The sequence below is a fragment of the Acinonyx jubatus genome, chromosome E4 (genome assembly GCF_027475565.1).
Source record: "Acinonyx jubatus isolate Ajub_Pintada_27869175 chromosome E4, VMU_Ajub_asm_v1.0, whole genome shotgun sequence".
Taxonomy (NCBI): domain Eukaryota; kingdom Metazoa; phylum Chordata; class Mammalia; order Carnivora; family Felidae; genus Acinonyx; species Acinonyx jubatus.
Window position 1 is genome coordinate 47,642,507 of NC_069395.1, and position 17,597 is coordinate 47,660,103.

Genomic DNA, 17,597 nt, shown 5'->3' on the forward strand with positions numbered 1-17,597 from the left:
TCCACTGATATCACTAACTTGTAACATTAATATCCTTGAAAACTGATCATTAACAACATCTAATTAACAGACCCAAGGATAAATCCCTTAAAAAAAAAAAACAAAACAAACAAACTACTCTACATTTTGTTTTCTCCTAGCACTCTCATCTCCAACAAATAAACCAGGTTTGCAACATTTACCTTTGTGAACACTACTTAACCCTTGTGAAGTCTATATTTATTTAATGGGAATATTTAAAATTTATTCCCTGAAATATCAAATATCTTATTTTAACCAGTTGTGATGAAGAGCTTTCTAAAATTATCACATGCCACCTTATCATATACCACCTTAAAAAAAAAACCCAACTGTATCCTACATACTTTTTATGTCCAGTAAAAGCGATCATTTATTGTACTATGCTATCAATACCTACAGTAAAACTGAAATGAGAGCAATCAGGACTACACCAAACAACTCCAAGGAGCTGTGCCTTTCGATGGGGCGGTCTCTTCATGGCTTTGTGTCAAATCCGCTTCCTCTAACAATCCTATGTTTACACTGCTATGCCAAGTCCATTGCCAAGGTTACCCAGAAGGAAAAGACACAAAACCAAGCTCGTTAAATAGGTAACTCATTTATTCATTCAATTATATATTCAACTTATTAAGTAAAAACCCAGTGAGTACCCAATATATAAAGGGTAGTACACACATATCCTAAACCCTTCCTTTAGAATTCAGGAGAAATGTGCAAATGTAGATAATTTCAACATACAGATGACTGTGGGGTGGAGCGAGCTTTTGCAGAGGAAGTCAATATTTGAGCTGAGTCCCAGATGATAAAGAAAATTCATAGTGAACAGGTGCTAGACAGATTATTATAGAGGAAAGAGTGAGCATAAAGACTTATAAAAACTTGGGTTTTTTTGGGACTTGAACCTGGGTCAAATGTCTCTCCGGGTGCCATGCTTGCTTTGCTTTATAAAACTGATTTTCATAAGCTTTTTGCCTAAGGGTAGCTTTTTATCTACTTACTTGCTAAATGACCAACTTTCCAGATGAGTGCTGTCCAACAGAAATATAATGTGAACCACATACATAACTTTAACTTTTCTAGGAGCCACAACAGGTATAAGTGAGTCCTTGAAATGTGGTATTTTATAATTACAGTGTTATCTCAATTCAGACCAGTCACATTTCCAGTGCTAAACTAGACGATACTGAAATGTAGGTCTACTAGCTCCCATACTGAACAGCATGGTTCTTTTTCAAGTTTATTTGTTTTGAGAGAAACAGAGGAAGAGGGGCAGAAAAAAAAGAGAATCTCAAGCAGGCTCTGTGCTGCTCCTACAAGGAACTCCACAAACCGTGAGATCATGACCTAAGCCAAAATCCAGAGTCAAGACACTTAACCTAATGAGCCACTCAGGTGTCCCATGAACGGTGTAGCTCTAAATGAGGGGTCAGCACATCTTTTTCTGCAATGGGCCAGAGAGCAAGTATTTCAGGCTTTGCGGGCCATATGGTCCATTCACTCCACACACAAACATGGCTGTGTTTGCCAACTCCTGTTCTAGATGGCTAATTTACTGTAAATCTGGCTGACAAAACTGATAGGTATGTACACGACTTTTTGTTAAGTTAACCTAACTATGGCGAATGCTGTTGGCTGCTTCCCCAATAAGGGCATGTGTTTCATTCCCCTTGCCAGACTGATTTAAGACTGGGCATGAGTATCTGTCAGAGCAAGGACAGCATAAAAATGACTCACTCAAGCTAGTTTACTGAGAGGAGTTCAAAGAGGGCCCTTTTATACATGTGCGGGCAGAGTTTAAGAAAAGCAACAAAGGATAGTGTGGAATTCTAGGGCTAGTAACAAATACCAGGGAAGCTATCCTTAGGCTTCAAAGGGCAAAGGAGGGAAATGGTTAAGGAAACCCAAAGAGAATTTCTTTTTTTTTTTTAATTTTTTTTTCAACGTTTATTTATTTTTGGGACAGAGAGAGACAGAGCATGAACGGGCGAGGGGCAGAGAGAGAGGGAGACACAGAATCGGAAACAGGCTCCAGGCTCTGAGCCATCAGCCCAGAGCCCGACGCGGGGCTCGAACTCACGGACCGCAAGATCGTGATCTGGCTGAAGTCGGACGCTTAACTGACTGCGCCACCCAGGCGCCCCTCAAAGAGAATTTCTAAGAGAACTATCAAACAGGAGTGATGGTTACCCAGACGGAGGAAAGTAACTTTAAATAAAGGGAAAACTTTATAACGAAAGTTATAAACACACTCACCTTACTCTCTCTGCCCTTGGATCTGTCAGTTCCCTCCCCATCAGCCGGACCCCAACCCCCATGACCAAACTCTACCAGAAACCATAGGGCATGGGAACCTATGGATACAGTCCAGTAAGGTCAGCCTCCCAGGACACAAAATAGGGTAGAAAAGAATAGAGAGACAAAAGGAAGATATCCAGCATAACCTGTAATCTAATTATGGCCAATGAGACATAAGAAGTCTGCTGGGGAATTTCTAGTTAAGTTTCATTGCTCTAAAGAGAAACCTAGGGAAATCGTTTCTCTTCTTCTGACAGAGACTGTTTTGTTTTTTAGTTTGTTTGCTTTACCAGTTTTCTTACCCACCCTGGAGTTACTAATCCTCTGTCATTATTTCCACTCTTCTCTCCTCAATGCCACCAATTTCCTGGACCCACCACGCCATATTCCAAACCCAGATACTGTCTATCTGCTCTCTCCTATTCCAAATGGTCATGCACTACAGAGAGTATTAAGAAAATGGGCCCGCTCCAAACTGATGCTATCAAGTCCTAACCAGCCCCGCAAAAGAATAATGAAATCTTTTCTTGACCTCTTGATGAATTTAACAGCCCTCACAACCATAGCTCTCAACATTTTCTACCTTCCTCAAGTCCAGCCGTACCAAGCAACCTCCAGTTAATCCCTTGGGTACAAAGTCCTTAAATGTTTTCTCTTTCTTACTTTTCACAATCTTCAACCCTCTTCTCCATTGTTCCCATGTCAGAGGACGGCAAAGGCCATCTCTTTTTCAATAGTAACTCTTCAAACTATTGCCTTGATCATTCCATATCCTTAGAGAGACTGTTCAAATTGCTCTCAACACAGTAAATCATTTATATTGTCCACATTTACATTCAGAGCCAACCTACTCCCTAAAAATTGTTTCTGAAATTATGATATGGATGTCCCCAGTGGTACACAAAATTAAATCTGGGGTTTTACCAACATTCGTCAAGTGTTACATATTTATTTAATATGTGTGTGTGTGTGTGTGTGTGTGTGTGTGTGTGTGTGTGTAAGTAGGTTCAACACAGGGCTGAGAGCAAGACCTGTGCTGAGATCAAGAGTCAGTTGGTTAACCAACTGAGCCACCCAGACACCACATTAAACAATATATATTCTTTACAGCCCTGTATGATAAGATGGTTATTTTATTTTTAAAATAAGATTCAAAGCAATTAAATATCTGGCCCACAGTCACATGGCCTGGCCAGTAAGTAACTAAGCCCAAATGAATACCTGTCTTCTAACCCCTAGTCATGCAACAAGCAGCACAAAAAATAAAATTTAAATTAAAAAAAAAAAAAAAGAAAAGAAATCAAGGCCTACTTATAGTGACTACATTAAAAGTAGAGTTCTAAGCAATAAGCAATGACTAAACCATTTTTTCAAGTTGTAATTCTTTTAATAAACATTTTCTTTGCCTCCTTGTGGCAAGTGCAGAATTAGCTAACAGACAGGCACTGACTAGCAGGGTTTTATTGCCTAGAGAAATTCAACTCATTTTAAAATCCCAATCATGGGGCTCCTGGCTGATTCAGTCAGAAGAACGTACCACTCTTGATCTGGGGGTCATGGGTCCAAGCCCCACATGGGGTGTAGAGATTACTCAAATAAATAAAACTTTAAAAATTAAATTAAATTAGGGGCACCTGGGTGGCTCAGTCAGTTAAGCTTATCTGACTCTTAGTTTTTGCTCAGGTCACGATCTCACGGTTTCCTGGGTTTGAGCCCCATATCAGGTTCCATGCTTGGGATTCTCTCTCCCTCTCTATCTGCCCCTCCCTTGCTCACACTGTCTCTCTCTCTCAAAAATAAAAAAATAAACAAAAGTAAATAATTAAAAATTAAATTAAAAAATAAAATAAAATCCTGATTATTTTCTAAAAAAAACTCTCACTGACCATGACTTAGATCTTCATCGCAGCTTCACTTCCTTCTCCACAGAGACAGAAGTAATCTAAGAGTCACTTTAAGTCCATAGGATGGCTGTGGTGAGCATCCCTTGAGAGAATCAATTATTTATCAATCTTAAAAGCAAAAGGGGAGATAAGATAGTATAATCCACCTATCACCTGCTACTGCTCCATTGACCTCAAAAATCTTCTAGAACTACCAATTATTACAGGTCTGCACTAACTGCACAGAAATGGAATATGAACTAGAAATGAGGATCGGTATATATTCATATAGAAAAGGTGATTTAATAGATAATGTTGAAAAACCTGACTAGCCATTTTGGAAAACTACACAGATCCCTCATTCAAAATAAATTTCAGGTGGATAAAATATTTAAATAAATTATAAAACCTAAAGAGTAATTATTGCAAAAAATTTCATCTGTTTTCCTTTTTCATCTTGGAAAATCCCTAAACATGACAAGAAATCTTAAAGCAATAAAAGAATATTTGACAATATAAAAACTAAGTATGGCAAGGCACACCATAAGCAAAGTCAAAAACCAAACAGCTAGTTTACAAAATATTCACAGTGGGGCACCTGGGTGGCTCAGTCAGTTGAGCATCTGATTTCAGCTCTTGATCTCACAGTACGTGAGTTTGAGTCCCACATCAGGCTCTGTGCTGACAGCTCAGAGCCTGGAGCCTGCTTCGGATTCTGCGTCTCCCTCTTTCTCTGTCCCTCCCCCTCACGTGTGCACTCTCTCAAAAATGAATAAACATTAAAAAAATTTTTTTTAATATTCACACTACATTCAAAGGATCAGTTTCCACTCATTGAACGTGGCATTAGCTCTCCAGGTAGCTGTCTTCTTTACAAGCCAGGCCGGGCCCACACTGAAGCAACTATGTCTAAGGGACCTGCAGTTGGCACCACCTACTCCTGTGTGGGTGTCTTCCAGCACGGGAAAGTGGAAATAATTGCCAACGATCAGGGAAACCAAACCACCCCAAGTTATGTCACCTTTACTGACACAGAACGATTGATTGGTGATGCTGCAAAGAATCAAGTTGCAATGAACCCCACCGACACAGTTTTTGATGCCAAACGCCTGACTGGACGTAGATTTGATGATGCTGTTGTCCAATCTGATATGAAGCATTGGCCCTTCATGGCGGTGAACGATGCTGGCAGGCCCAAGGTCCAAGTAGAATGCAAGGGAGAGACCAAAAGTTTCTATCCAGAGGAGGTGTCTTTTATGGTTTTGACAAAGATGAAGGAAATCGCAGAGGCTTACCTTGGGAGGACTGTTACCAATGCTGTAGTCACAGTACCTGCCTATTTTAACGATTCTCAGTGTCAGGCTACCAAAGATGCTGGAACTACTGCTCGTCTTAAGGTACTTTGAATCATCACCGAGCCCACTGCTGCTACTTTGCTTATGGCTTAGACAAAAAGGTTGGAGCCGAAAGGAATGTGCTGATCTTTGACTTGGGAGGTGGCACTTCTGATGTGTCAATCCTCACTACCGAAGATGGGATCTTTGAGGTCAAATCTACTGCTAGAGACACCTACTTAGGTGGAGAAAACTTTGACACCCAAATGGTAAACCATTTTACTGCAGCGTTCAAGCGCAAACCTAAGAAGGACATCAGCGAGAACCACAGGGAGGTCTGTCACCTCCACACTGCTCGGGAGCGCAACAAGCGCACACCTTCTTCCAGCACCCAGGCCAGTATTGAGATTGATTCTCTATATGAAGGAATCGACTTCTATACCTCTATTACTCATGCCCGGTTTGAAGAATTAAATGCTGAACTGTTCCGTGGCACCCTGGACCCTGTAGAGAAAGCCCTTCGGGATGCCAAGCTAGACAAGTCTCAGATCCACGCTATTGTCTTGGTGGGTGGTTCTACACATATCCCCAAGGTTCAGAAACTTCTACAAGACATTTCCAGCGGGAAGGAACTGAATAAGAGCATCAACCCTGATGAGGCTGTCGCTTACGGTGCAGCTGTCCAGGCAGCCATCCTTTCTGGAGACAAATATGAAAATGTTCAAGGTTTGCTGCTGTTGGATGTCACTCGTCTTTCTCTTGGCGTTGAAACTGCCGGTGGAGTCATGACTGTTCTCATCAAGCGCAATACTACCATTCCTACCAAACAGACCCAAACCTTCACTTCCTACTCTGACAACCAGCCTGGTGTGCTCACTCGGGTTTATGAAGGTGAGCATGCCATGACCAAGAATAACAACCTACTTGGCAAGTTTGAACTCACAGGCATATGTCCTGCCCCCCATGGTGTTCCTCAGATTGAGGTCACCTTTGATATTGATACTAATGGCATTCTCAATGTCTCTGCTGTGGATAAGAGTACGGGAAGAGATCAAGATCACCATCACCAACGACAAAGGTCGCCTGAGCAAGGAAGACATTGAGTGCACGGTCCAGGAAGCTGAGAAGTACAAGGCTGAGGATGAGAAGTGGCAAGACAAGGTGTCCTCCAAGAATTCCCTTGAATCTTACGCATTCAACATGAAAGCAACTGCTGAAGATGAAAAGCTTCAGGGTAAAATCAACAACGAGGACAAACAGAAGATTCTGGACAAGTGTAATGAAATCATCAACTGGCTGGATAAGAACCAGACCGCAGAAAAAGAAGAATTTGAAAATCAGCAGAAAGAGTTGGAGAAGGTCTGACATCCCATCATTACAAAGCTGTACCAGAGTGCAGGAGGCACGCCTGAAGGCTTCCCTGGTGGTGGAGCTCCTCCCTCTGGTGGTGCCTCCTCTGGGCCCACCACTGAAGAGGTTGATTAAGCCAACCCGAGAATAGGTCTAGCACTGTTCCACACAAAACATCTGAAGGACCCGAATTGGTAGCAAATTCCATGACAGTTTTAAAGTTGAGCTGCTGTAGTTAATCAACTGAGGATTCTTGATACTGGAATATGGAATATGTGCACAAGGAAAGGAAATACAACACTGCACTTTATAAGCGCTGTATCGTTAAGTGGAAAACGCAATGTCTTAAACTGTATTTAAAATTGGCACCAAAAAAAAAAAAAAAAAAGATTTCCTTAGTACAGAAAGAATTCTTTAAAAGAAGAAAAATATAGCCACTAGGTAGGCAACGAAAATGGGCAGAGAATATGAATAGGGTTTTTAAGGAAAAAATAAAAAGTCAACAAATGTATGAAAAAAGCTCCCTACCTCACTTATAATTTATGAGAACAAATTCACGCTTATCCCATTTTTCACCCATCAAGCTAGCAAAATTTATTTTTTTTAAATATAAGTTATTGTCAAATTGGTTTCCATACAGCACCCAGTGAACATCCCAACAAGCAAACTAGCAAAATTTAAAAGATTGGTAAGACATACTGGTAACTGTATGGGGAAACAACGTATGTGGGAGTGTAAACTGATGTAACATTTTTAAAAGAAAACTCAGTGATACCTAAATTTTGAATAAAAAACTCTTTGATCTAGTAATTTCACTTTTAAATATCCTATAAGCATACTAGCACAAGTAAGCAATGACACTGTTTTAAGAATGCTCTCTGCAGCACTGTTTACAATACTGAAATGCTGGATACAACTTAAATGCCAGTCAATAAAGGATAAGTTAAATAAATTACCAAGCATTTGTACAACAGAAATACTCACATAAATACTTTTAGAAGTATTTATTACACTTAAATAAAAGTATTACATATTCTGAATAAAAAAACATCTAATATTTACTAACTTTAGAAAAGGCAAATTACAGGAGAGATCCCAAATGTGATCCTACATGTAGGGAAATGAAAATGATTACCTAGGGGAAAGAGAATTATTACTTTATAACCATCTCCAGTGTTTGATTTTTTCCCATGAGAACACACTATAAATTTAAATATTTATAAGCATATTCCAGCAATTTGTTTTTTAATGAAACCAGACTATCTTGTATTTAAATTTTTTTAAATGTTCATTTATTTTTGAAAGAGCACCTGAACAGGGGAGGGACAGAGAGAGAAGGAAACACAGAATCCAAATCAGGCTCCAGGCTCTGAGCTGTCAGCACAGAGCCCGACGGAGGGCTTGAACTCATGAACCAGGAGATCATGACTTGAGCTGAAGTCGGATACTTAACCAACTGAGCCACCCAGGTGCCCCTAGACTATCTTGTATTTCTAATGAAAGACTAATAGCCCCAAATTATTTAGCATGAGGACAGAAGATTGAGATTTTCAAGGTGTATTATGGGTGATCTATAAAAGCAATAAATGGACATACCAATCACAACTGGTCTATAATTTTTTTAAAGCTATAAACAGGTTTTTTTTTTAATGTTTATTTATTTTTGAGATACAGTGAACAGGGGAGGGGCAGAGAGAGGGAGACAGAGGATCTGAAGCCAGTTCCATGCTGACAGCAGTGAGCCCAATGCCAGGCTCAACCTCACAAACCATCAGATCATGACCTGAACTAAAATCAGATGTTTATTTTTATTTTTATTTTTTTGTTCATAATTCACTTTAAATTTTTTTTCAATATGTGAAATTTATTGTCAAATTGGTTTCCATACAACACCCAGTACTCATCCCAAAAGGTGCCCTCCTCAATACCCATCACCCACCCTCCCCACCCCCATCAACCCTCAGTTTGTTCTCAGTTTTTAAGAGTCTCTTATGCTTTGGCTCTCTCCCACTCTAACCTCTTTTTTTTTTTTTCTACCCCTCCCCCATGGGTTTCTGTTAAGTTTCTCAGGATCCACATAAGAGTGAAAACATACGGTATCTGTCTTTCTCTGTATGGCTTATTTCACTTAGCATCACACTCTCCAGTTCCATCCATGTTGCTACAAAGGGCCAGATTTCATTCTTTCTCATTGCCATGTAGTACTCCATTGTGTATTTAAACCACAATTTCTTTATCCATTCATCAGTTGATGGACATTTAGGCTCTTTCCATAATTTGGCTATTGTTGAGAGTGCTGCTATAAACATTGGGGTACAAGTGCTCCTATGCATCAGTACTCCTGTATCCCTTGGGTAAATTCCTAGCAGTGCTATTGCCGGGTCATAGGGTAGGTCTATTTTTAATTTTCTGAGGAACCTCCACACTGCTTTCCAGAGCGGCTGCACCAGTTTCATTCCCACCAACAGTGCAAGAGGGTTCCCGTTTCTCCACATCCTCTCCAGCATCTATAGTCTCCTGATTTGTTCATTTTGGCCACTCTGACTGGCGTGAGGTGATATCTGAGTGTGGTTTTGTAAAATCAGACGTTTAACCAACTGAGCCACCTGGCGCCTCTATAGTTATAAACAGGCTTCTATTCTAGAATCAAAATAACCTAAAAACTGATTACTCAACTAGAGTTAACTTTGGTTTATTTTTCTTTTATCACCACACCTGTTATCAATTGTGTGGGTGGACTGCCACACCCAGTAAGAGAATTAGCCTGTTTATCATTAAATTTTCACAACTCCATATGACCTTATTTTAAAATCAGTAGATACTTTCCGGTAAAAAAAAAAAAAAAAAAAAAATACAAGATTTCATCCCGATTACAATCCTCAGTTTATGTATTACATCACGGGGAATTACCAAGTTTCCTTAGTATCTGGGACCGAAGGATCCACAGCATCAATGAGAAGATAAAATACCTTAACAAACCTAGTACTATTTGCTCTCCTTGGTTTTGCAGTAAGGGGAAATCTAAGTACTGACAGGCTAGAAATCATCCACATAGGTAGTCAGTCAATGACTACACAGCAAGACTTCAAGCCGCATTTTCTTACTTCCTCCTGCCTTTCCATTTGGCTTCCTATCCATGAAAACAAACCACAAATCCATCTATACTACCTCCCCACCTTGCCCAACCAACCCAAACAGCAAGCACCTAACACTGTCCGGTCTTCAACCCCATGCCTTTGCAAACTCACACCTATCTTCTGGCTTGGAAGCCCTCCTCCAGTCTCTCCTTCAAAGACCAAACTCAAATTCTACTTCTGTGAGACACTTCCCTCCATTCTAAACCAAGAAACCAAGCCTCGTCCTCAACTCCGTCAGTCTCCTACACCACTTAGTTACTACTAATTTACTTATTATTTACAACACAGGACTGTTTTCTGTTTTAGTATCTTATTCACCCAAACTCCCCTAATTAGCAAACCTGGTATAACGCCTTATTTATAGATCAAAGGTACTTTGAAATCAAAACCAACATTTGATTAACCTGTTGACCGAAAGGCAGTAAACCAGACTTTAATCTGAGATGTATGTTACATAGGAGAGCATAATCAAATGACTGCTGGGGGCGACTGGCTGGCTCAGTGGGAAGAGCATGTGACTCTTGATCTCGGGGCTGAGTTCAAGCCCCATGTTGGATTAGAGGCTACTAAAAATTTTAATTAAAAAAATAAAAATAAATAAATGACTGCGAAGAGTAATTCTTATTCTAAGAACCTAGAATTTCAAGACTGAAACTTTTAATAATATTATTAAGACAATCTAGATACCAGAATGTTCTTCATAGAACAAAGATTTGAAAACGCAAGCTCTTCCCACAAACTTTTCAACTTTACACATCTCTAGCAACCACACCCTAAAAAACCTGTTGATTGTAGGGGCCTGGGTGGCTCAGTCGGTTAAGGGTCCGACTTTGGCTCAGGTCATGATCTCTCAGCCTGTGAGTTCAAGCCCCCGTGTCGGGTTCTGTGCTGACAGTTCAGAGGCTGGAGCCCGCTTCAGATTCTGTGTCTCCCTCTCTCTCTGCCCCTCCCCCCTCACTCTGTCTGTGTGTCTCTCTCTCTCTCTCCTTCAAAACTAAACATTAAAAAAAATTAAAAAAACAAAACTGTTGACTGTATATTTTCCCCATCAGTACACTGTTACAATTTGCAATTCTATTCCAATTTCAGGGTTGGCAACATATAGAGGTAGAACCAGGAAGACTACCGACTACCTCATTAGAAGCAAAAGACAATTTATAGACCGCCTTTTCTTTCAAAACAGTCAAGTTATACTTCATATCTTGTTATTTAAAAATGTATGTACTATCCTACCTAGGCAAAACTGTAATTCAAATGATTTTTAGCAATTCTTCTCAAACACAAATTTGCCTCAAATACATTATAATTCAGAAAAGAATAATCACTAACAATATTTTGTTTGCCCTCTTAGAATTTGAAACCTTTTCAGGACTATGTTTAGCATGATTTTTTTTTTTAAGTTAAAAAACTGTCAGAGAAAGTCTCAGCTAGTATTTTCCATTTCTTTTGCCTAATCTTCATGTAATGAATTAAGGCCTTCAAACTTACTCCTTTGACCTTAAAAGCTATTTAAAAAAGTACTAATTAAGATTCAATAAACTTATTGCTGATGGCAACTGTTATGTCTCATCAAAGCATTTTTCCTCCTTTGACCTTACTCCTTTGACCTTAAACTTACTCCTTTGACCTTAAAAGCTATTTAAAAAAGTACTAATTAAGATTCAATAAACTTATTGCTGATGGCAACTGTTATGTCTCATCAAAGCATTTTTCAAGTGGAATTTTTCATCTCTCAAAATCCATATAATTTATTCCAAAGTTCGTATCATCTATGACTGAAAAAAGTTGCTAACAGGCACTCACAGATTGCTACTAGGAGTACATTATTTTCAGGGAACAATTTTGCAATACCTACCACACGAACCTCAGAAAAATGTATTCCTTTGACCTGAAACAATTTCTAGGAATGCACCCAAGGAAAAATCGCACACACTTGAACTTTTGCTTATCTGCACTTTCTAAAGTAAACATGTTTTGCTTTTATCTTAACAGCAACAACAAAATGTGCTCTCAACCTACTCAGTTGATCAAAGCTCTGTGTGGACTGGCCAGTTTTATGATTAGATGCATCTACTGGACAAAGGGGAATGATTACAGAATAACAATATTTAAAACTTTTTTTCATATATTTTTGCCAAAGGATTCTCAAAACTTGTTATGAAAGGCATGCTCTCCAATGTTCAGACATATATCAAAAATACTGAAACTGAGTAGAACTAAAATATATCCACTGAGCTGTTATTGGTAAAACACTTAAAACAGCGCCTGGCACGTGATAAAACCAATGTTAGTGGCTCGTAGTAGATTAATTAGTTATAAAAGGGAACAAAACAGCAAAATCAAAGGTAGTGAAGAATAAGCACTATCTGTAGATTAGAAGAAAGGTAGAGAACTTCCTCAACCTGATTTAAAGAAGCCCACAGCTATCATAATTAATGGAAAGACTGAAAGCTTACTCCCTAACATCAGAACCAGGACAAGTTTGTTCACTCTTGCCAATTCTTTTTATTCACTACTGTACTGGAATTCTAGCAAGTACAATTAGGCAAGAAAATGAAAAGGTATGCAGACTGGAAATAAGGAAGTAAAACTAACTCTTGGCAGATAGCATCATCTTGTACATTAAAAAATACTACAAAAACCACGCAGGCAAAATCTATTAGAGCCAATAAAGGAATTCAGGAAGGCTGCAGGATGCAGCATCAATATACAAAACCAGCTACATTTGTCTACAGCAGCAACACTCAGAAAATGAATTCCATTTACTTTCAGAAAACAAAAACAAAAACAACTCCATTTACAACAGCATCAAAAAGAACAATATACTTAGGAATAAACGTAACAAAAAAGTGCAAAACTTATACTCTGAAAAATATAAAACACTATTGAAAGAAATTAAAGACAATCTAAATAAACGAAAAGACATCTAGTAGTCAAATTCACAAAAACAGAAAAGAGAGAATGGTGGCAGGAATGGAGGGAAACGAGGAGTTCTTTAATGGATATAGTTTCAGTTTTACAAGATGAAGAACTTTTGGAGATCTGTTGCACAACAATGTGAATATGCTGAATGCTACCAAACTGTGCACTTAAAAATGATTAAAATGATAAATATTGTTAGACATATTCTTACCACAATTAGAAATTTAAAATGTAATAAATAATTCTTTTTTTTTAATTTGTTTTAATGTTTGTTTATTTTTGAGACAGAGAGAGACAGAGCATGAAGAGGGGAGGGTCAGAGACAGGGAGACACAGAATCCAACGCAGGCTCCAGGCTCTGAGCTGTCAGCACAGAGCCCGACGCGGGGCTCGAACTCACGGACTGTGAGATCATGACCTGAGCCGGAGTTGGATGCTTAACCGACTGAGCCACCCAGGTGCCCCAAGAAATAATTCTTAAATGAGCCAAGAACTTAATAGACATTTTTCCAAATAAGATATATAAATGGCCAACAGATATGAAAAGATGTCTAATGTTCACTAATCATAAGGGAAATGCAAATCAAAACCACAATGAGATATCACCTCACACCTGACAGGAAGGCTACTATCAAGCACAGAAAATAACAAGGGTTTGTGAGGATGCAAAGAGACAGAACCCTCATGAGAACCCTTATGAGAACAAGTGAGAACGTAAAATGTTGTAGCTGCTATGGAAAACACTATAGCTGTTCCTCAGAAAATTAAAAACAGAATTCAAGGGAGGCTTGAGTGGCGCAGTTGTTCAAGCGTCCGACTTTGGCTCAGGTCATGATCTTATGGTTCGTGGGTTGGAGCCCCACGTGGGGCTCTGTGCTGGGAGCACAGAGCCTGCTTGGGATTCTCTGTCTCCCTCTCTCTCTGCCTTTCCCCCACTCAAGCTTTCCCCCTTTCAAAATAAATAAACTGCTTAAAAAAGTTTTAAAAAATAATAAATAAAAACAGAATTGCCATATGACCCAACAATTCTACTTCTGGATATATACCCGTAAGAAATAAAAGCAGGGTCTCAAAGAAATATTTGTACTCTCGTGTTCACAACGACCAAAAAGTCCAAAGGAACCCAAGTGTCCATCAATGGATGAATAAATAAGGCCTTAAAATGGAAATTCTTACTGTGATAAAAACACTTTACAGGAGAGTCACCTTAAATTTTAAGTGTATGGTACAGTACTGTTGACTAAGCACAATGCCATACATCAGATCTCTACACCTTATTCATCTTTCATAACTGAAACTTCACACCCTTTCAACAAGAACTCCCGTTTCCTCTAGACTCTAGTAACCATCATTCAGTTTTGTTTCTACAAGTTTGACTACTTTGGATACTTCCTGTGAGTAGAATCATACAGTATTTGTTCTTCTGTAACTGGCTTACTGTACTTAGTACAATGTCCTCTAGGTCGGGGCACCAGGGTGGCTCAGTCAGTTGAGCATGTGACTTTGGGTCAGGTCATGATTTTGCAGTTCGTGAGTTCAAGCCCCACATTGGGCTCGCTGCTGTCAGTACAGGGTCCGCTTAGGATCGTGTCTCTCTCTCTCTTTCTGCCCCTCCCCTGCTTGTGCGCCCGAGCTCCCTCCTCTCTCTTAAAAATAAACATTTAAAAAAAAAAAAGAAATCCTGAAAAAAAAAAAAAGAATTATGCAAACTGAGTGTAAGGAAAAAATCCTTAGGGCTATGTCAAAATGATCAGATCACAAGACAGTTAGATGTCAGCTCTTGATAGCAGTGGGTCTCAATCAGCAATGCCAGTCAGCATTATCCAGCAAACTTTTTCAAACTTAACATTCCTGGACCTTCCCCTGAGATTCTAACTAGTAGGTCTATAATGGGATCCAATAAGCTGTTTTTGTTTGTTGAGTGATTTCTTTTCATTCTATATGTTAATTTTAAGTGTCAGCTTGACTGGGCTAAGGAATGCCCAGATAGCTAATAAAACATTACTTCTAGGTACAAGGGTGTTTCCTGAAGAGATAAGCATTTGAATCAGACTGAGTAAAGAAGATCACCCTCCCCAGTGCACGAGGACCTGAGGATAACAAAAGGCAGAGGAAGGACAAATTTGCACTCTTGATTGGGCTGGGACATCCATCTTCTCCTTCCCTGGTTTTCAGGCCTTTGCAGACTTCGGGTTTGGACTGGAGCTACACCATTGGCTTCCTGGGGACTCCTGCTTGTAGATGGAAGATTGTGTGACTTCTCAGTCCCCATCTGAGCCAACACCTCATAATAAACCTTTCTGTGTATCTCTACGTACCCGACTGGTTCCATTTGTCTGTAGGACCCCAATGCACACACCAACTGAATGCTGCCACTCTAAGAACGCTGTCTCAAACCTGAACCTACATATCACCTGATAATCTTATTATAGTAAGATCTTAAAAAACAAAAATAAAAAAATAATTATTCAGTAAAGATGAGGCGAGGCATTTCTAACAAGCTCTCAGATGTGGCAGATGACCCTAGTCCTGCTTGGGAGGCCACACTGATTGGCATGGATTGCTACTCAGAGGCCACATTTTACCCATCTGCTTATTCCTCAAAGTGAACAATTGTTAAAACAAGTGCAGAAACACATTCTATTTTCAGATCAGCATCATAACCAAGGAGGACGTCATACTTCCTGTTTTAAGTTAAACGATTCAATTTTTAGTATCTGAACCCAGAATTTTATTTTTTTTATTTTTTTTCATTTATTATTTTTTTATTTATTTACTTTTGAGAGACAGAGAGAGACAGAGTATAAGCAGGGGAGGGGCAGAGAGGGAGACACAGAATCTGAAGCAGGCTCCAGGCTCTGAGCTGTCAGCACAGAGCCCGACGCCGCTGTGAGATCTGTGAGATCATGACCTGAGCTGAAGTCAGCTGCTCAACTGACTGAGCCACCCAAGCGCCCCTAGAACCCAGAATTTTAAACCTTAATGAACTGACAATGGAGAATACTGGAAACATGTAGAAATTAGAGTCATGTAAAAGCTTTTTACAAATTGGGACATAAAGAGAAAATTTTATCTGGTGACAGAATGTTGCAATAAAAAGTGATTTTTCTGTCTCTAAGACAGACAACATGCATTATCTGAAATTCCGAAATCACAGAAGGGGAACGTTTCTACTCCATGTTGGCTCATCCCTGTGTACAAATTTCACATTTTATATCACACTAAAAGTAGCCATATGTAATAGAGATATTTCATAAATGGCTAAGAGCCTAACAATCAATAAATGTCATTATGCAAACTTAAGCAGCAACATTTATATTCCTGGTGAAATCCACTTGCTGTATTTACAATTAAATTTAAGGAGGAAAAGCAAAAGAACGTTCTTTTATGAAAGAAGTCTCACGATGCCCAAGACAACTGTCTCAGAAAGTTCCATCCCTATCTGTTAACCAAACAAGGCTCAAATTTCATATCCTTATTGAAGTCAAACCCATACAAATGTCACTGTGAAACTAAATACGCTGATGCAACAGATGACATCAGCTGGAGTTGTGTTTACAGGTCTATCCATCTAAAGCATAAGCCTTGACCTTAACAACAAGCCCAGCATCATACTCTTTGTATTTGTGTGTTAAGCAAACTTGGATAGAAGAAGTAAAAGAACTCCCTAATCTCTCTCTCCCCCAAGCGTTATAGCCCTGTGCTGAATTAGGTTAGGTACTCTGCTAATTACTCTATGCTCATTACATCTGTTAAGAGTAATGAGTAGCACTTATTTGCAGTAATCTAATTATGCAACTGGGGGAGGAGTTCTCATTCACTTAATGTGGAGCTCCATGAGGGCAAACACATGTACTGATCACTGCTGTAGGCCCAGCACCTCACGAGGCACCACTAATTACTGATGGGTTAGGGGCTGAAGGAATGAATAAATGGATGAATGGTGTCTAAAACACGGTAGATGCCCAAAAAATGTTCACTGAGGTAATTAACAAGGGCTTATTTTCTAATTTTTTGTTCCCAGATATAGAAAACTCCATGTAATATAAATCCTAAATTAGACACACCAAACTCCACTTACATCAGTAAGGCTCACCTGTATGACATATGCAGCAATTTGCACACGTGTCACCAGTACAGGTGGCTGTGACTGGCACTTAAATCAAACGTTCCTTTCTATTCTCTTTATCAATTTATTTTTCACTTGTGTACCTTCACACTGCCTACCAGCACACCCACTTAGAAAGAGAGCTAAAAAGACCGCAATCCCAGGGTGCCCAGGGGGCTCTGTAGGAAGAACATGTGACTCTTGATCTCAAGGTTGTGGGTTCAAGCCCTGTGTTGGGTGTAGAGGTTACTAAAAATGATAAAAACTTAAAAAGAGAGAGAGAGAGAAAGATGGCAATCCCTATTCTAAAACGCTGAATTTGAATCACATCAAAAAAATTAAAAGCTTCTTTCAAGGCTGCTGTAGCTCTTGATCTCCGGATCAGGTTTGCTTCTTTTTCTTTAGAGTAGCAACTAATGAACCCACTGCCATGGGCAAAGAGAAGACCCTCATCAAGATCATCAGCATGGGCCATGTGGACTCCAGCAAGCCCACCAATGCCACGCATCTCATCTACAAGCGGGGGGGGGGGGGGGGGGGGGGGGGG

General features: G+C 39.5%; 2 protein-coding genes across 4 annotated transcripts in view; one reads left to right on the forward strand and one right to left on the reverse strand.

Annotated features, from left to right (window-relative positions):
- SOAT1 (sterol O-acyltransferase 1) overlaps positions 1–17,597 on the reverse strand; it is an 82,383-nt gene that overhangs the window by 47,768 nt on the left and 17,018 nt on the right. The gene's annotated exons all lie outside the window — the stretch shown is intronic.
- On the forward strand, positions 5,105–7,090 carry LOC106977935 (heat shock cognate 71 kDa protein-like). Its single transcript, XM_053208757.1, is given in 3 exon segments — positions 5,105–5,627; positions 5,630–6,581; positions 6,583–7,090. Coding segments are annotated over 3 exon segments (1,911 nt in total). The 3' UTR covers positions 7,019–7,090.